Genomic DNA, 22,076 nt, shown 5'->3' on the forward strand with positions numbered 1-22,076 from the left:
TGGATGACTCATCAATCATGAATGTTTATTTGTTTAACCAAGACCGATTGTATCATTGTCTCTTTTGGTTCTTTAATTGATCATCAATCTTTTACATACTTTCACTATATTGCTTCATCTTCTCATTTCCATCTCTTTTAGTTTACAATTCCTCCTTCAATTTTTCATTTTCTTCTTTCATCCTTTGGTTCTCTGTTGCAATCTCCTGGTTTTCAACAATCTTTGCATGAAGGTGGTCATCCATAATAGCATTATGTTGGGATATGTTGAAAAGTTGTCCATCCTTTTCTTCTAATCTATTTTCAGCAGTCTTCTTTACATCTTCTATAATTTTCCTAGCCTCAATTGCTCTTTTTCCTTCAAGCTCTTCACACATCTTGACTGATTGGCTTTCAAGTTCACTTTTCAAGTTTACCACCTTGTCTTAGAGCTTTTGATTCATTTCCATTGAAATTATGCAATTCCTTCTTTAGATTCTTCGGCAATAGCTCCTTCAGATAGTTTTTCAATATAGTCATAGCTTTCATTTAGCCTATCAGTGAGTTATGTTCTCACAGCTATGGATCTTCTCAACTTTTCCTACAACTCTTGAATCATCTAATTAGCACTTTCAAGTTACTTCTCATAACTATAACTTTCCATGATTGTGGATTTTCCCTCAAGTTGTTAAGCTTACTACCAAGAGGACCAACGCTCTAATACCAATGGTCAGATTCTTACATATTAAGAGGGGATATGAATTGGTACAAAGAAGTAATTAAGAAACTTCGGCTACTGATTTGATAAGCTGAAATATAAACTTCCAAAAAATAAAGCATATGACCAGTACCAACAAATAAAGCATAGCAATTTCAAAACACCACACATTCATCACACACAACATAGTGATATTAGTATTGTGGAAACCCTTGTTAAGATTGTAGTTTTAATTGGATTGAATTGACATGAAGATAATTCTTTTATGGTTATTGGGAAATCATCATTTAGACACACACACAAAATGATGATCAACCATACAAAATGATGATCAACCATAGAGACATGTATTTTCATTAAACACGTCTCCTCTTATATTTACAAGTCAAGTCTGCATTTAGAACACATCAAGATGATGTCAATATGATTACATTTGCAGAAAAATAATCTTCTATAACCTAACATGGTATCAAAGTCTAGTTCCTTCTATTAAGCCTAAGCAGCTTGAAGGTAGATCCCAGACGAAGATCATAAAAGAATAACTGAGATAAACTACATAAATTCATAGACTTCGTGAGCATTATACAAAGACCCCTAAGTAAACAGATCTAGAGATTTAGTCTCGGGAATTACATACAGGGTAGAGGCATGACAATCGAAAATACATGTTGACACTCCTGGCTGAATCGATATATATCCTATTCAATTTTATGTAACCTTTCTAATGCTACGACTGGGAATGAGAAGTTGTTAGCGGAGATTTACAATGATTAATATAATTTGATGGAGCAATTATAAACTATATCTGACATAATCTATTAATAAGAAATTACAAGGAGGAGATTTGAATAGCGTAAGGGAAGAAAACATATAGTAAAATATAGATTGGTCAAGTTGCATATGACAAATCAGAAACAACAGAAAAATATCTATTGTCTACACCCGTGGAGAACCACAATTTGTCAGGAAGAATGGCATATGTCAACGCACCATAATTATTGTTTCAGGTTAAAATATCCAAATTAGACACCACTACTATATGGTTGTTGGAAATAATACAAGCAAGGAGCAGAGTTAACTTCATTTGAAACAGTGTTTTTAATGTGAACCGACGCCTCTTTTTAAGATAATTCAATGTAAAGTATTGCCACATCAAAGCCATATTTGGAATTAGCTTGTGCGCAAGTATATGCTTGGACATATTTAGTTTCCATTGAATATGTTGATGGTAAAGATGAACGAGATGTGGTTATAACTATTCTTAACTATTGGCAGTTGTGGTAGGCAAATCGTTGATATTTAAGTAATTGAATTAACGAGTTGAAGATAGTGAGCACCTCTGATAAAAGCAAACATTAATTGCTCAAATTTGTAAATGATATATTTGTTTTGAACACATATAACTGGGGTTGTAAGAGTGTGTTATATACAGAAGAAAATGGGTCATGTAAAGAGAACGAGAATGTCTGGTACAACACAATAATGTTGGGAGCAGCAGGGACATTGGTAGATGCAGCAAAGCAGTTGCAATCCGTTATTAACCACCTCAAATCAAGTAACAAGAATTAGCCGTTGCTATTTTATCCATAACATTTGTGCCTGGCACTACGAATTTAGAACTTCATCAAAATTAGAATATTCAAGACCAGAGTATAATGTTGGAGATGATATATAAAGAATAAGGCAGCAGATAACATAAAAAAGAATGTCACCATGTATATTGAAGTTAGAACCACACGAAGATTAGTAAAGTGTAAGATAGTATGGAGAACTAATGACAAGATAAAGTGATTAATTCATAATGGAAATGAAATAAGTTGCCACCCCATTTTTATTAAAGAAATTATTTAACTATTGACATATCCTCACCATTACAACACAAGAGGTTGTCAAATTCTTGGAGTGAAAAATTAGTTATGTATCTTCAAATTAACACAACTATTTTGAAGGCCTATCGTGTGAAGTTATTCAATTACTTATATCAGCATATGATACTCTAATCAAACTATTTCAAGAATATCAAGAGGCAATAGTTTAAGATTAGGTATAAGAGATACAATATAATTTAGTAAGGGGGCAAAACCTGCATGTCACTGTAAAGGCGTGTTACCAGTTTAAGAGATCAGTCTTCTTGTTGGCTCTTTCATCTAGTAATCAATCATTATGGATTGTCATCAATTACAGGTTTGAATATATGAAACAAAAGATGAATATCACAAGTACACAAAGTTAATCCTTATTTGAGCATATATATAACAGTGGGCCCAGATTGGTTTCAAAACCCTTCAATATTTTTGTCATGTATGTCAATAAATGAGCGACAAGACCTCCATTTGGAGCAACAAATTTAAATTTCCTTATTATGCTCTTGTTCTTGATGTGATGCAAAATTGTTCAACGATGTAAGATTGGAAATTTTACATTGTGGGGAAGGGCGGGGGTGGGAATGATAAACAATGTTCCATTCCGACTTGAACAATTCTTAGAGAGGAGATGTTTCATTCTCAAATAATCCAAGAAGAAAAAGCACTTATTTGATTTCTATGGACCCTCATGTCCAGATAAGTATTCTTATCCTTAAGTATCACATTTATCTACTCATTGTACTCTCTCTTATTTGAAATTCTATACATACTATAAGAATTATTTGCCTTGATCTTTTCCTTTGTTTGAGGATGTTCTTACAAGAAAAGAAGGTTGGTACATTACACTTGCTATCAACTATTGTGTAGACTCAATCTTATGACAAAAGCTCCAAAGAAGCTATGATCTAGAATTCAGTAGTCATCTAATAATAAGGCGGGATAAAGTGAGGCTCTTGAAGCAAATATCCTTGACGATTGAGATTACAAGTATCCTTCTACATTAAAAGGGAGTGTGACACTTCTTTAAAGGAAACGTAGAAAGATTGATATTTAGAGAGAGTCTAAAAATACATGTGTGAGATTATATGATTTTGATGGGCCTACCCATGTGTACGTCATGAGGAAGTAATGACTTATTACTAGAAAGTCGAAAGTTAGATTCAGTGAGTTTGATAGTTTATCATAGGTATCCTTGGACAAAGAGAGACTAAGGGAGTAATTAGAGGATATGACTTCCCATGATCTTTTATTCAGAGGGAGAATCACGAGGTGCAATTCCTTGTAAATGAGTTCTCTACGAAAGAAAAGTTTGAAGTGAAATTCCTTAAGAGAAGTTTGAGGTGAAACCCCTTATTCCACCCTCTAGGACAAGCTATGGTGGCTCCATCCTTTGACTTGGTTCATGGTGGATATCATGTAAGTTACTACATGATGTTGTTGTGATTTATGTCATGAAAGTTGACTATCTTTCATTTGATATATGTGTGAGGTCGCTATTGTAAGGTGACAATCTTAGCAATAGCTTGACCATGTTATCATGATAGACTTCATTAAGTTATTGTCTTGGAATGTGTTAGTAATCATATTAACAAAATATATCATGATTGACTACATTAAATTGTTGTACTGGAATGCATCGAAAATCATGATATTGTGGTTGTTGTGTTGTATTTTTGATCTATTGTTATGATAGACTACATTAACTTGTCATGGGTTGTGTCAAAAGTCATGACAATAAGTAAATCATGATAGTCCTGGATTAAGCCAAAAATCATAAGATCAAGACTAACTATTTGATCAACTAAGTTTGTGTCCCAACATGTGTCGGAAATCAAATAGTATATATTCTTAAATAGATATAATTGTGTATAAGCATTTTTTATGCAAACTCAAATATGAGATTATTGAGATTAATAAATTGATTGTATCCTCCCTCGTTAATAGCTTCAGTTGGATCTGATATCACTATATGCAACACACACACACACATATGTATATATAGATGTATGTATGTATATATGTATGTGTGTGTGTGTGTGTGTGTGTGTGTGTGTGTGTGTGTGTGTGTGTAAATACATATACATACATATATGAATATGTTTGATTTACTTCACATACTGATATCTCATGATGATCGATACTTTATGATCATGCATGATCAGACTGTATATATATATATATATATATATATATATATATATATATATATATATATGTATGTATGTATGTATGTATGTATGTATGTATGTATGTATGTATGTATGTATGTATGTATGTATGTATGTATGTATATGGTTATCTATATTATTGTTAATATGTTATTTAATGATGATTAGCCATAGAGACATGTCTCCTCTCATATATATAAGTCAAATCCGTATTTGGAATATTCTGCAGTAAATGAATTGCCTAATTAGAAGTATACAACTACCCTTTCTGAGGGTTCACCTTGTTAGGAGTTATTTGTGTCTTATTAGAAGTACAATAGATCTACTAGAATCTACCTTGTCTGAGGACTCAGAAAACTCTTTTAAGAGCTTACACTATTAGGGAATTTACAACTAGAACTTGTTAGGATTCACCTGATTCAAGGATTTAACTGTTGTAACTATCCAAGACCAACTAAATTATCGATTTGGTAATGGCACTCCTTGTCTACCAAGTCCAATTAGTTATGTATTCTTCAACTTATCTTTGCTCTTCTCTACTCAATGAATTGATTGCATTGTTTGATCTCTCTTCAACAACTTCAACTCTCTTACTTTTACATTACAAAACCTTTCTTTAATTATTGTTGTGTTAGACTCAATGTTTTCTCTTAATCCTAACCAATCATTCAAACCTTAAGCTCCCCGCTCATTCTCCTTAAGTTTCTCACATATCTAGATATCTCAATATAATTTTATCATGACCGCATTGGCGTTCAATTGAATTTCCATGTCTATTATCCAAATGCATTAACTTTCCCAATGCATTGCTAAATTGTTATCTTATACTAATCCAATGATCCAACTAATATCAAATCCACATCTCTTAACCTTCACTCTTTAGTATCACTTTATCCAACATGATTACCTTAACTAAATCTTTCGATAATCTTGAATTTCTAAATGTCGTTTGAGTGTTCTTTCTTTGTTTTCCACTTGGAGTAACCCAAACTCTTTACCGCTCAGCCAATTAGGTTGTGGTCATGATTATGCAATAGAATAATCATCTAGATTTTGCAGATGTGATCATAACTTGATTTGACTTCTATCTCGACCATTGTGGGTGCTTTGTATGCTGACAGCCATTCTTTTATATTAACTAATTGTCATATCCATGCGTTCACCGTTCATCCTCTTGTAATGTATTAACGTTGTTAATACCTATAGGGTTTCTTGTCACCAATGTAGTTGCATAGTTGTCATCAATGACAACCATACACCAATCTCCACTTCACCAATAATATATTCATAATGCCAATAGATCTTACAAAGAGGTAATCTATTATGAAGAAGGTGAGTGTTGGATGTAAGCCATGAAAGTGGAGATGACAACTTTGGATAGTTGTGACACCTAGGATCTCATTAGTTTTCCCAAAGGAAGAGATCACATTGGATGCAAGTGGGTATGTAAGAAGAAAATAGAAGCATAGTGTTAGAGAGGCAAATAGCTAGATTAGTGACCAAGGACTATTGTTGAAGAAAATAGGAGTAAGTATTATGTTAGAGAGGCAAATGGCTAGATTGGTGACCAAGGACTATTGTCAAAGAATTTATTTTGACAAAATATTCTCGTTACTAAGCTAACTTCTATCTATTGTTACGCTCGTGATTTTGAGATAGAGAAAACATATGTTAAAATTGTTCTATTTTTTAGGGATCTTGAAGAAGAGATTTGTATCCTACAACCTAATGGTTTTGTTGAGAAAGGGGACTAAATTGGTTTGTAGGTTAAATCAAGGATTGTATGATCTCAACCAGTCACCCAAGATGCGGTACTAAGAGTTTGATGCATTTTCATTAAAGTTGGGCCACGTTAAAAGTAAAGAGGAACAATGTAAATAAATTAAGGTTATTGGTGATGTTGATGATATGTTTATTACTAACAACAAGGTGATGTTTAGAGAGCTCAAAGCATAGCTATCTGGCACATCTAATATAAAGAACTTGGGGACTGCTAGATGTATTCTTGGGATGGAAATCAGCAGGGATCACATTTACGTAAATCTTTGGTTAAGTCAAAATAAGTTTATTGACACCATTTTGAAGAGATTTAAAAGCTAGACTGAAAGCTAGTGAGCATTCCATATCTATTGAAAAAGTGTCTAAGTTCCTTATGCTACTATCATTGGTAGTTTAATGTATGCATTGATTTGTAGTAGACTAGATATAACCTAAATAGTGAGGGTTCTAGGTAGGTTTATGTCTAATTGAGGTAAAAAAACATTGGACATTCATTAAAAGGCTTTTAAAATGTTTGATAGATACTTCTAATTAATATTTGATTTATCATGGTGCTTATGATGTGAGTAAAACATTTGACATGCAAGGTTTTGTTAATGCAAACTGGGTAGATGACTTGGATGGTTGAAGTTCCACAAGTGGCTATATGTTTACTTGTTTGGACTTACATAAGTTGGAAGAGAAAAAGACGATCTACAATTAAATTATCAACCACTAATGCATAGTATATGGTGGGTACACATCTCTGAAGATACAGTTTAGTTGCAGAGACTCGGTATTGGTATTGGATTTTATTCTAGGATAGTGAGAATTGAATGTGACAATCAAAGTGTCATGTGCTTAGTAAAAAAATCAATATATTATGCTCTCACTAAACATCTTGGTATTCAAAATCATTATGTGAGAAAAGGTTAAGAAAGGCCAAGTCTTGATTGAAAAATTTGACACTTTGGACAATGTCGCAAACTCTTACAAAGCTAGTGACCACGAACACGTTCTCTACAATGAGGAAGGCCGTGGCCCTTGACCATCGTACTAATTGTATTTTATGTATCTCTTGGATGTAACTACAATGTATAGTCAAGTTGGGCAATGTTAGGATAAAGTGACATTAACCTTGCAATCATAAGCCATTCATATGTCTTCATGTTCTTTGCAAAGTGGTACATATGAAGTGATAAAGATATTAATTATTGGTACTTTATGTTGAAAATTTGTTCAACACTTCCCTCAGGATTCATGACAATGGCTTAATTGCCTCTTGTGTACTACAAGTTGGGTGGTTGTATCTGGCATTGATAGATCGATCTTTTGGTGCAACAACCCCACTCTAACAAGTGGTATCAGTGCTTGGTCATAGGTTCAAATCCTCAGACCCTCACATAACGTTGAGGGGGAGATTGTTGGAAATTTGTTCAACACTCCCCTTGGGATTAGTGAAAAGGGCTTAACATTCTCTTGTGTACTATAAGTTGAGTGGTTGTATCAGGCATTGATAGATCGGTCTTTTGGTGCAACTACAACCCCACTCTAACACTTTATGGTTATTTGTATTGCATTTTCAAGAAGTAGACATTGAAGAGGTGATAAATATCAATTACAATGGAATAAATATCAATCAAGATGGATATAATACACTCCTTTCCATGTCCATAATGGACATGAAGGGTCATACATAAGGAGACCAAGTTTAAGAGGATAAAAGGTGTCCATTTAGGGATTTAGAGTCACCAAAAGCTATGCATTACAAGGATTTCCCACAATGAGCAATATAAGTCTTCAAATGGTATTTTAAACAATATAACCCTCTGGCACATTATATCAACCCTCTTATCCACTCCTCTTACTCAACTTTTAGTACACTAAATTAACACTTCAAAACTGATTTGTACTATGTTGGGGATTGTTAGAAATGAAGAGAGCCCCAATACCCATAGTGCAAACAACTTCAATCCAATCAACCACCCCAATAGACCTTTGCCAGTACTCTAATTTCCTCATTGTCAATTATCTATATACAATATTGAAAAGTTAAATATTCTTGAAGAATGTGTGGTATTTTATGGATACAAGATATTCTTAAATGAAAGCTCTCCTAGCAGATGGCAATCCCTAAGAGATGTTAGGAGATAGATTGAGACATATTTTGATAGTTTGGCATATTAGGCATCCCATCTACAAAATGATCTATATACTTATCAGATTTACAATGACACCATTAGCTTGCTTCACTTATAAGGGCTTGCTGAAATAGAAAAGGGACTCCCTCCATTTTTCTTTTTATATTAATCAGTAGAAAAAAAAGGATATTGTCCCTTACACAACCACAATCCAACGACATCCATCCCTCCATTGTTAAAAACTACTATAGCAAAGTTTTTTTCAGGTTAATAGCTAATAATTCTCATTCCAATATAGGTGTTCTAAGGTTTTGGAAAGTCATTATCAAGGTAAATTATGCCTACACCTTTTTTTTCCTTTTATTGATGAAAATATGAAAATCTTAGGAAGAATCCAAGGGTGTTACCTGTCATCTTTAGAATATACTTCCACTAAAAGATAAGATACAATTTGAACCATCTAATCCAACAAAGAATTATTAGGGATCAACTCTATAGCAATAGGGTTTCATAAATAGTTCGTTTCAAAGGTGTACATGCTAAGTATTCTAGTTACTAAAATCTATAGAATTTGCTGAAATTTTTAGAAAACTTGAGTGAGAATTTGTGGATACCCTATGGAATTTCACCCGAGGTACCAAGTTTTGGTTTAAATATTGTTTTAGTACATCCATGCAATTCTAGAACCAAATATTAATGCCTAGTCAATTTAATAAGGTGCCATCTCCAATTATAAAATTTAGAGATGTTCAATACCCAGTTCTAGTTGGATTAAGTGTTATTTGTTAACACTATTTTACAAAGATTGAGGATGTGGTCCACCCAAAAACAAGTATTGAACTACACATGAGGATTGTTACAAGGGATCAAGCATGTGCTTGAAGATATCATCATTGGTATTTTTGCCATATGATGCTTACATAACATCTTTAAAAATCTACTTAATAGCATTGTATGTGTTCTACGCGTATGCATTTATGTGAATTTTTTATTCTGAATGTATGTGCATGCCCATTAATACACAAAAGAGAGAAATAAAGGCAAGGATAGATCATTTAAAGTCCAAGATGCCTAGTGATCTTCAAACAATCCAGCTTCAGTTTATGAGATCATCTGACACATCTGAGATACATTTGAGTTTGTACTTAGCTCACTACATGTAATTACTTTCATACAATTCAGGAAACTGACTACAGAAAATCAAGAAAGAAACCTTCGAAATCTAATAATTTAGACTATTCATTACTAAAAGATTAATTGATGTACAATGAACAGGAATGTGCAGATTGGATAGGACTAAAAGAAAAGCTAAAACTATAGATTTTAATAGCAAATTATAGAATAATTTACAGGTGTAGTTCTCATCATATGCTTTGTGTAATTGATTCTAGAGGCTTTGCCCTGATTTCCCATAGCTCTGTATCATCTCCACGATCATATTCTCTTATATATTGTGGTATACTTGTTATATCAAACCGCCTCCCTATGAAATGTGGATTTGAAATGCCTGATTCACTTTGACCAGGTTGGATCCTTGCACACCCTATAAAGTTGGAACAAAGTTCAGAACATTTGAACTCTTAAAGAATGCTAGTATTTTTCATTCAATAAACATGAATATGAACAAATTAGTTGAAACTTCTGCAGAATTAATGTGTATAGTTCTTTTGCATTAACGTTTCAGATCACACTACATAATGTTAATCCTCTTCCTGATGATCATAGGGTGCAATTCAGAACATCCTTGCAAAAAATCTCTACACAGCTTTCCTGCATAATTTTTAACAGTTCATCAAGTGGATTCTGGTATGTCTTTGATGAATTAGCGTATCTAATTACCTGTATTTTTGGATTCAGGTACTTCCTCTGCAATAAATGTGCGGAAATATTCATAACCATGAGCAACAGTGTCAAGGTCTTTCATGGTAAAATTGTACCTCTTTTCTAGCGATAAAAATAAAACCTGCACGAAAATATGGCTTGATTGATTCATATATTCCAAATCTATAAACCACGAGGTTGTATGACTAGAATGATAAATCCCAAGAGAGGAAGTAACAAATACCTTTTTTGACCCTAGAGGCATTAGTTCCTTTAAGACTTTGAAAAAGGCCTCTGTCAACTCATCACAATAAACAACATCGGCAGCCAATAGTACAGATGCTTTTTCTGCTTCTGTAATGTCAGAGGAAGTCCAAGAATATTTGTCTTTACAACTGCCCAAAAAATAATGAGGTAATGGATAACAAATTAGTTTAGAGAAATTAATTGTCAATTCTCAAAAGAGGGGATTTATTTAAAACCTCTGGTCATAGAACTTGATCAAAACACTTGATCATCCATAGCTGTAATCAGCAACTTAGAAGGAACAATACTAGCAGAAGCCATTATTAAACCATCTATATCATCAGCCTCCAAAAGGACATTATGATGATATGGCTCAAGTTTCAACCACTACCACCTGAATGAAAATAAGTCTCCAATGTAGAAGAAACTAACTCCAATTTATCCAGGCACATATTCTTAAAAAATGTCTCCATGCAAATGCATAATTGCCAACAAAGGTGTAAATTTTTAATACACTTAAATCTTACATTGTCATACTTTCTTTAGTCTGAAACTCCTTAGGGGGCCATGAATCTTGCCAATCCAATTGACGTACTCGAACTGATTTCTCATTGTGTTTGTATGTATGCACATTCAACTTAACATTGCGCAAACAGTTATCAAGAATATCATTCCCTTTGTCTGCAGTTAGGTGACATAAACTGTAAACAATAACTAGAGTAAATTTCTTATGAGAGTATTTGTGTCCCAAATATACAAAAACAGAAAATAAACATTGAATGATGCAAACACTTAATCAATGTAAAGGTCCTCTTATAGTCAAGCTCAACATGAAATAAGTCATTTCAAAAGAATGTTTATGTTTTAAATAGCCTATAATCACTCCCTTGAAATAAATCACTCCCAATTACATCTATAAGCCAGCTTAGAACATGTTAGAGTAATAGGAGCTTAATTCACTTTCAAGAGCTGATTTTGATTGTTTTACATAGTTACCAAAAAATGGAACAGATATAGGTATGCAAATTTGATTTTCAAATGAAATATGGCACACGGAAATTTTATACCATCGAGTTACTAGTACAAACCATATAGTATATAATTAATAGTGTGTGTAGATATAAAATATAATATGATATGGGGCACGGAGAAACATACTATATAGTTACTAGTATGTAAGTGAGAGAGATATCTGTAAACTAAAACAAAATGCATATCAAATGAAACATCATAAACATCTCATCAACATAAAGAGCAGATGAGAAACATAAACACATCAAATTGTCCTAAAGAAAACCCAACACTGGGTGAATGTCCACAGAGCAAATCACTCTCCATTCCGCTGTGTATAGGCTGAGCACAAATGTTCACAATTCCACAATGATTTCGATAAGCTACAACCATAATTTAGAAGCTCCCACAATGCCAGTAACCGCACCCACACAATTAACAGACTCATAAAACCATTTGCAACATTCTTGAGATGATCTGAAACTCTAAAACAACCATAAGGTTGAGAGCCAATGCTACACAAGGCACGGGATAACTGTATATGGCATTCCTCCATCCCCTCATATATAAAAGGTTAAGTACAAATGACAAATTATAAAAGCAAGTGACAAAAGCCCTTTATATTCCACATTCTATCTATTTCCCCCAAGGGACCAAACATGCATTTGTTGCAAACAGACAAACTTGCAGAAAAAAAATTTCCAGATCATTTATGGTCTACAACTTTTCCCAAAGACTCCCAAAAATGTCATAATCTGAAAAGCGGTAATTTAAATTAAGGAACAAGGAAATATATCTTTTTTTTTTCCAAAATTTGAATTTGCATAAGTACGTGATGTTTTATGACAATCGAATTCACTGCCAAGTGAAACCAGTGAAAACAATCAATGAATACATGATTGCTGCAGTGAATGCCAATTTATCAGTGTATCCAAATACACCACAGCTGTTCCCAAACCATCATGGTGAACAAATGTCTACCATGGTAATTGAACATAATACCGCAGCAAACAAGAATATACTAGTGCTAGTTCCTATGCTTGTGCCTTTGTTTTAGTTTTCAGTTTAGGTGGACTTAAGTTCGGCTTCTAAAGGATAAGATAATAGTTCTAATTGAAGCAAACTAATATGCTAGTATTTTGTAATTAACAATGCAGATTTTTGTAGATTATTAAAATCATGTCCCAGTTATTTACTGCCTCTTTCTACAACACACCCATCAACAAGTGACAATCTCCTTCCCCTAGATCCTTGTCAACATGCTAAGAAAAATGAAAAACCATGACCCCGACGGTCCAAAAGTGTCCACCTGATACTATGTGTTTGTGTATGCACATACACGTGTATGCACACCATATATACTAAAAAAATCTTAGATGTGGATTGCATGTGCACAGTCGTTCAATTATATGTGCATATAAAAAGAATAGCATTGTGATAGTTAATTTAGATATCTTGATTTCGATGCAATAATTGTGAGTTACTTGATTCATGCATTGACTTTCTAAATATAAGTTCAATTGTGATATGAATTATCAATTATCACATTGATTAGAAGTAACAAATACTATCTATACATTTCATGTGAGAAATCAAAATGAGTAATTGTTAAAAAGCAATAAAATATTGAACTATATTGCATTTTAAAGAATTGAATGTATGATTATGTATTCATTTTAATTCAAGTTGCTTCGACTATTATATTGAATGTATTAATGTCTTTCATCAAATGTGCAAGAAATCTCCATGGTCAATGAAAATCAAAGGTCCCTAAGAAAACCCTAGTTATTCTATTCCCAATCAAGCCTTGATTTCAGACCATTATGCAAACTAAGGTCACCAGTTGTAACAATAGTTGTAATATGAAATATTTTGTGTTGTAAATGTATTTTTGTTTTGTTCAAATCTTTGCAGTAGTACTTGGACCAAATGGCATCCTTTTCAGCAAAACTTAGATTTGACTTTAAATGGATTTTTAAATGACCTTGATGTTTTCTCCCCTCTTTTTGAGTGCCTTTAAGCCTATAGGTCAGACACCTATGGGTTCGGTATCTTTTAGAACATAAGCCTTTGGAATATAAATCAAGTGGCTTGTAACTTCCAAACCCACTTCCCCAATTTTGATGAATGGGGCTTCCACGTACTTCACACGTGTGACTGAATCCCAAGGAGCCTTTTGAAGAAAAGTGTACAAGATTTCACTCATCCTAATGCCCGAACAGGGGGGAGCATTTGTAAGAACCACCTACACTTATGGTTTGGTGAAAAGAGAAGAGAGGAGGTAGATGGGATTCATGTGTCACCTACTCATTGGAAGAGGGGGAGTGACATGACACCTACTACATATACCCCTCTTAAGGTCTCTGTATGGACTATTTTTTCCTTAAAAATCTTTTCTTTCGGGATGTTTACTCTTGGGAGCTTCAAGGATTCGTAGGACCTGAATGAGTGTACATACTTGTATTTTTTCTCTCTGCTTGAGACCATAATGTGTTCTATAACAATCCCCCCCAGCTAAGAGGGAGTGTTAATATTGTAGCTTCAGTTGGATTGAATTGATCTAGAGTTAACCCCCTATAGTTATTGGTTAAACACTATTGCATTTGATTAATCATCAATTATATATATATATATATATATATATATATATATATATATATATATATATATATATATATATATATATATATATATATATATATATATATATATATATATATTGTTGTTAATTATGTCTAATGGAAATTAACTTACAATAACCAATATTGATTAACATAGAGACATGTCTCATGTCTCTTCACAAGACATGTCTCTTCTACTCCTATATATATGCATTTGGATCTGCACTTGGAAAACACAAAACATATACAGTGCCATTACATTTGCAATGATACTGAAAACTCAACAGAGAAGACTTGACAGAATCTGCAAATCATTTGTGTTAGGATTAAAAGACAAGAATCTAACAGTGACATGCAAATATAACCAATAATGCAAAGGAATAAAGCACACAAAAATATAACCAAGGACACATATTTAACATGGTTTACCCAATCTTGGGCTACATCTACCTAACAGAAATTCCAATCTTATTATCCAGTGAAGAGCAAATTATAGTGTAATACATTTTACATTACACCGTCACTTATTTATAGGCCTTTAGGTTGTTTGCCAATGTCGGTTAACAAGTAAACCCTAAAAAATACTTGACTCAACTTAGCAAAATGCTTGATAAGTCAACCCAAAAACGCCTAACATGTTAACCCCACAATAATGATGAATGTACAGTACTTGCCTAATCAATCACCACAAACCAACAATTTATTCATGACTCTGCATAGAAGGCTGACTCCTTGCCTTCATAATGTTCTTTGATATGAACCTTCTTTTAAGACTTGTTGTGTTGTAAAATGCACACGCCCAATTGCAAATGGGAAACCCTACTTTTTCGCCTGCTAGGTTAGCAGTTTTTTATCTTGGTCTAGATTTGGTAGAGATTTCGACATCCCAAGGTTGATGAAATGTGAAGTTTGAGAAAAGTTAGAGATTTAAGTCAATGTCTAGTTATGAATTTGAATATTGAAGTGAGATTGGAGTTCTTTATTGTCAAGACCTAATCCAAAACTTGTGAAATTTTGGATTGCCCTCAAGCGAAATTCTTAAAGGCCATCAAGTTTTCCAATCAGTCTGCAAATTTGTCCTTATGCAGTTCTTGGAAGTGAATTCAATCTTATGAGTGAAAATGAAAGTGCAATTGGAGGTGTGATAAGAATTACCTTATGAGAGGTAAAATTCTGATTTACATTTTAGATGCACATTTAATGAACTCAAACTTTTCAGACTGTTGATAATAATATGCAAACTTTCCACGTTGCCTTGATGAAAAAACAAAGGTTTGCTTAAATCTAATCTACAAGTCAGAAGGTCTGGGGTAATGAAAACAACTAAGTGCTATTGCAGATTAAACTTGATTTTCTGATGAGAAATTTTATGCAACTTCCAAACAACAAGGCAGACTTCGAGCAAGAATGAAGAGTCTTATTTGAGATCTGGGCTATTTGAGTGAGCGAGTACTAAGTTCCAACTTGAGGTGGTGATAAAAATTAGATAACCTTAAGTATTGCATTTGACAAATTCTCAAAATATTTAGCAAAATTAGAGATGAATTCAATCAAGGAGCCCAAGAGAGGGCAAATTTATGCCACATTTTTAGGTCTCAAAGCCCAGGAAGACCCTAAAATCCACCCAAAGTTGATATGAGCCCAAGTGTAACATCCACTTTTTCCGGGTCTTAATTAACAACTAACATATTCAAAGAAATAGAATTATTACTTCATTTTCATAGGAGGACAGTTATATCAGTTATGTTCATGTTAATGAGATTAACAGTTACAATTACTTAAACGGAAAACTCATAACTAACATTTGAAAACACCACCAATAAATTTACTATGGAAATTAAAATCTACATACCATGGAATTTGAACCGAGAAATCATTGTAGGGATGCTTCTGCAATCACCCAGATTAGTCCACAAATATCACTTAGGATAATTGACGATTACCATCAAATACATCAAAATCAAATGACAATTAACATCAAATACCACTATATCATTTAAGGCATCACATACCACTGTATCAATTAGGGTATCGATTACCATTGGATCATTTAGGGCACCAGATACCACTTTATCATTTAGGGCTTCAGATACCACTGTATCATTTTGGGCTTCAAATAGCACTGTATCATTTAGGGCATCAATTACCATTGGATTGTTTAGGGCATTAGATACCATTGTATCATTCTTTTTCTTTCGATTGCTTAACTGTAGAAATAACGTAAGATTAGAAGATATGCTCATAATCATTATTTTTATAAATGAAAGACTGAAATATCAATTCCATCAGATAAATCTATCTCTCGCAAATAAATATATTCCATGTTCAGTTAGAAAATCAACCTATCTAATTGGTTGCCAATTATATTAACGATAAGAGTTGCTTTAAAGAAATAATTGTAACGATGTTACAACTCAATTAATCTTACCTTCTACTTGAATATACATCATAAAAGTAAATATACTTGTTTCCGACAAACGTTTGAATGCATAACTTATCTTTATCTGATACACGTCCAACATCTTGTGGAGAGGGGAAACATTGTCAGGGGCTTAACCACCCAACCACGGCCCATAACTTATCCCCACACAAGCTCTAACAGGCCCTCCCTACCCAGAATAGACATGGAACACCTTGTCATCCACTAAGCATCCTGGTATATAATCACACCACTCGACTTGACAGCTGGAGAATACAATAAACATGATCAAACATGAGCTATTAAATGATTCCTTTTAAAAATAATAAACATTGTTATGTCACATCTGACTCTGTTTCATGTAATTGCAGATTCTTTTCTCTCACCTCTTCTCCCTTTTCCTTGGCTATACAGTCGGGTGAGTCCCAAATGTTTGAATCTCAAAGCAACTAGCTCTTTCTATTGATTCTCAACTGTTTCACGAATAATATATGTTCTAACTCATCACAATCTGTGACTTGAAGACTGTGTTCTCTAAAACTTGCAGAAAATAGTGTTTGAATTTTAATCTCCAATGGCATAATAAATCATGATTTCATAACATGGTTACTTGGCATTTACTTGCCATAAACAATTCTAATTAGAAAAGGTCAATCATATGATGTTAAGTAAAATGATTTGCATCATGTTGTAAACTATAGCTTACTGTTGTATAATCAAAATGCAGTAACTAATAAAGGAAAATATAATACAATACTTGGATTTCCGGTTATCCACATAAACTGATATAAGATGGAGGAGAGGTGATGTCTTGCTGAACAATTACTTATTCTGCCTCACTCCTTGCAGGAAAGATCTTGAACGCAAATACTAGTATAGAGATTGCTCATGGTTTTTTACAGAACAATTGTATAATTAAGAAATCATGGAGAGGAACACAGCAATGGTTAAAAATGATATCTGCAGTGATATCGGTGCTAAGAGCAACGTAATCGGATTAATGGAAGAGGACGGGTAATAATATGGAAGTTGGGTGCTTGAAATATATGAATGTCTTCTAGGCATAAGCCGGAATGATCAAGGAGAAAGCGATAATAATATATGGAAGTCGGGAATGTGACTTCTTGAATATCCTGTCTCTCCCAACCCATAATATAAATATTAAAGGTTAAGGACTCTTTGGCTTCCAATAAGCCATAACATAAAGAATTATCTTGGCTCTTGGATGCCAAATAAATGTGCCAAGTGTTAAATCGGTTTCAAACAAGAAAAGAGGAAAGGATGGAACTCTTTGGCTTCCAAGAAGCCGTAACATAAAGAATTATCTTAGCTCTTGGACGCCAAATAAATGTGCCAAGTGTTAAATCGGTTTCAAACAAGAAAAAAAAAAGGATGGGAGAAGATTTGAAGGTTAAATATTGAATATATTATCATTTATATCTATCAACGTACACGTAGATATATTTATGAGGTGGCATCATTATATTATGGTGTCACTTTATATTTATCTTTGTGTACGTACATAGGGATATATTAAAATAATATTATGAAAAATCATCAAAACCTTTGAGATACACATTATATTTAATTAAATAATTAATGTTTTTCAATGTTTATTTAATAGCTCATGCGGTTCCATCGATTATATCCTGATGTTCAAGTTGCTAGGTCCTCAACCATGGTGATTCACGATTCATACCCATTTGCCCAGTAATGGTGATGCTCCTATGCCCAATTATTTTCTAACAATGCTTTTACCCCTTCGACGTGTTTCCTCCAAAAAAATTCACCGTAGTTAAATCATATTACCATAACAAGTTATTAATCATAAATAATCTTAATGGCTAACCACCTTTTCAATTCCATGAATTCATGATAAATAATCAACTAGCATGTTATCTTCATATGAAATTATAATGACTAAGCATCTTACCATTTCGCAAGATCATAACAATTTAAACTGTCAACTAACTTCATATGAACCTCAACGGCTATATAAACATTTTAAATTAGGTCAAAAATTGGAATGTAACATACCATTCACCTTGTGTTTCATCGTCCTCGATGAACTTGAAATTGTAACGAACTTTACAATGGAACATTTAAAATTTAACCATAATTTAGAATGCATAACTTATTTTTATCTGATACACGTCCGACATCTTGTGGAGAGGGGAAACATTGTCAATGGCTTAACCACCCAACCTCGAATTATAACGTATCCACATACAATCTCTAACGAAAAAGACCCTCCCTACCTAAAATAAACATGGAACACCTTGTCATCCACTGAGCATCTTGGTATCTAATCGCACCACTTGACTTGACAGCAGAAAAATACAATAAACATAATCAAGCAAGAGTTATTAAATGATTCCTTTTAAAAATAATAAACATTGTTATGTCACATCTGACTCTGTTTCGTGTAATTGCAGATTCTTTTCTCTCACCTCTTCACCCTTTTCCTTGGCTATACAGTTGGGTGAGTCCCAAGTGTTTGAATCTCAGAGTAACCAGCTCTTTCTGTTGATTCTCAACTGTTTCATGAATAATATATGTTCCAACTCATCACAATCTATGATTTGAGGATTGAGTTCTCTAAGACTTAAAGAAAATATTATTTGAATTTTAATCTCCAATGGCATAATAAATCATGATTTCATAACATGGTTACTTGGCATTTACTTGCCATAAACAATTCTAATTAGAAAAGGTCAATCATATGGTGTTAAGTAAAATGATTTGCATCATGTTGTAAACTATTGCTTACTGTTGTATAATCAGAATGTAGTAACTAATAAAGGAAAACATAATATAATACTTGGATTTCCGGTTATCCACATACCCTGATATAACATGGAGGAGAGGTGATGTCTTGTTGAACGCTTACTTATTCTGCCTCACTCCTTGCAAGGGAGATCTTGAATGCAAATACCAGTATAGAGATTGCTCACGTTTATTTAGAAAACAATTGTATAAGTAATAAATCGTGGAAAGGAACATAGCAATGGTTAAAAATGATCTCTGCAGTGATATCGGTGCCAAGAGCAACGAATCGGATTAATGGAAGAGGACGGGTAATAATATGGGAGTCGAGTGCTTGAAATATATGAATGTCTTCTAGGTGTAACCATAGGGTATAAATACAACTCAATCCTTAGCATAGAAAGGAACACATACGGAAGACTGTATTAAGAATGGCACTGATAAGTAAGGTAAAAGTTTTTGTCATGTCCCCTTTTCAAATAATTAAAAAATAATAATCTTTGTTAAGGCAGGTAGGCCCAAGAAAGTGAAGTTTCGGAAAAAGGGGGTTAATCTTTGGAAACCGTTGGGACTAATAAATAAAAATTATTATTAAAATATGTTTCATTAACCTCTCTTGGACGTGAGTTACAGTTATGCCCTTTTTAAAGGGGTTTGGAGGCATTTTGGGCGGATTCCAGAACTTGATTTTGCTGATTCTTTGTTACTCTTCAGAGGCTACCAAACCTATGGAGAAGGAGACCCAAGAACGGGAGTTTGCAGGTTTCCAGGGAGACCCAAGAACGGGAGTTTGCAGGTTTTCAAGAAGGCTAAGGACGGGAGTTTGAAGCCATTCCATGTGCATGCTCATACAGAGTTTGCCTTTGTGCTGAACAGTGCAGATTTGTGGATTTTCGGGTGTGTTTTTTGTATGAGTTTGGTGTTTACAGTTGAGTATTTCATATCAGTTTGGGCTGTTGCTGTATTTCAGACTTTAAGGTGTTAAAATAGAGCTGAATATATGTATTGGGACGTGATTAAACTTCAAAGATAGATTATTAGTGTTTTGTGGTGTTTCCGGGCATTTTTGTGTTAATTTCGGGAGCCCGATGAGCATAGTTTTTGTCCTACATTTGTGAACTGTTGTGTAAAGGCTATACGGATCTGAAAATTTCATTTTGTAGGCTGTTATGCTGCTGAAATTTCTGTAAAAATTTCCATTTTCAGATTTATTAATAATTTGTGAAGTTGTGAAGCTTTTGGCACTATTTTCAGCATACCCGATTTGGGGTTTCTTGAGAAATTTGGTGGATCTTTATGATATTAGTTGTTTGATCTTAAAGATCTAATTAAAGGTTGGAAATATCATGCAAAAATCAGAAAAGGGACATTTCAGTGGTATCAGAGCCATGATCTTGCCAGCCTGAGGGTTTGTAGAAGTTGCAGGTCAGTTTTGACAACTACCCAGATCTTGCATGTCATCTTTGACAACTACCCAGATCTTGCATGATAGTTTTGACAACTACCCAGATTTTGCATGTCATAATTTATGGTTGCATGTTGCTTCTAATCAACTACATGTCAAAATTTATGGTTGCATTCTACTTCTAATCATTTGCATGTTAGTTCTTGGTGAATTTGGTGGTTGCATGTTGCTTCTAATCAGCTGCATGTCAAAATTTATGGTTGCATGCAACTAAGTGAAAGAGAAAAAAGATATTTGCAGCGAGAAAAGAATAAAGAAATTTTGATCAAACCTCCAGTTGAAAGTAAAAGTACAAAATCCAAGGAAGGGAAAAGTATGGCTGATCCAGATAAGATGGCAAAGAAATTCTTCCAAGACATTCAAAATACTCAGAAGCAAACAGTGGATAGTTTGGCAGAAACTAGAGAGGCTTTGCGAATATTGACAGAAAAACTACAAGGAGTTGCATGTATTAATAAGAAAGGGAGCACTTCAGAGGAGCCAAGAAATCTGAAATCCACACCATCTAAATCAACCAAAACTATTTTCTTGCCTGCAGATGAGTCACCAGTACCAAATCCAGCCATTAATCCTGTGGAAGAGGTTACAGGTAACTTGATTACATTAAGAGCTACTTACAATGGCTTAGATGATGACTTTCGTAGTTTAGTTCTTTTTACAGAATATGTGGATATGATGAACACTTTGATGCCCAAGAAAGAGTACAGAAGGGAGCATGACATAAGTGGAAGAGAGCTCAAAAATAAAATAAGCAAGTTTATAGCACCTACTTTTGATGGAACAAATAAAATTTCAGCTAGAGCATGGCTACAAAAATTACAGACCTTCTTCACACTTAACCCCATGAAGGAGAGTGATGCTATTCAAATTGCAAGTCTACACTTGGAAGATGCAGCCTATGATTGGTGATATCATGGAATGACTACTCAAGGTCATGATCAGGTAACTACATTTGATGATTTTAGTCAAAGAGTGATAGATAGATTTGACCTCAAGGATTATGATTATGAGGATGTTGTTGTGCATGATGGTGAGATACTTGGTAGAGATGAGCAGACATTGAGCATTCATGATTTTTCTGAGAGAGAGTACCAGGCAC

The 22,076-nt window shown here is 33.7% G+C and overlaps 1 protein-coding gene across 1 annotated transcript in view; it reads right to left on the minus strand.

Moving 5' to 3' along the window:
• Positions 1–9,842: 9,842 nt before the first annotated feature.
• The window catches only part of LOC149556187 (Putative methyltransferase family protein), a 78,917-nt gene continuing 66,683 nt past the window's right edge, over positions 9,843–22,076 (minus strand). Inside the window, exons 6-9 of the mRNA XM_089830313.1 lie at positions 11,223–11,376; positions 10,694–10,844; positions 10,468–10,591; positions 9,843–10,171 (exon numbers count right to left, since the gene is read on the minus strand). Coding sequence (XP_089686439.1) covers positions 9,993–10,171; positions 10,468–10,591; positions 10,694–10,844; positions 11,223–11,376 — 608 coding nt within the window. The 3' untranslated portion in view covers positions 9,843–9,992. The remainder of the gene's footprint in view (positions 10,172–10,467; positions 10,592–10,693; positions 10,845–11,222; positions 11,377–22,076) is intronic.

Source organism: Cupressus sempervirens, chromosome 5 (genome assembly GCF_028749045.1).
Source record: "Cupressus sempervirens isolate cs-2001-9-10 chromosome 5, ASM2874904v1, whole genome shotgun sequence".
NCBI classification, from domain to species: Eukaryota; Viridiplantae; Streptophyta; class Pinopsida; order Cupressales; family Cupressaceae; genus Cupressus; species Cupressus sempervirens.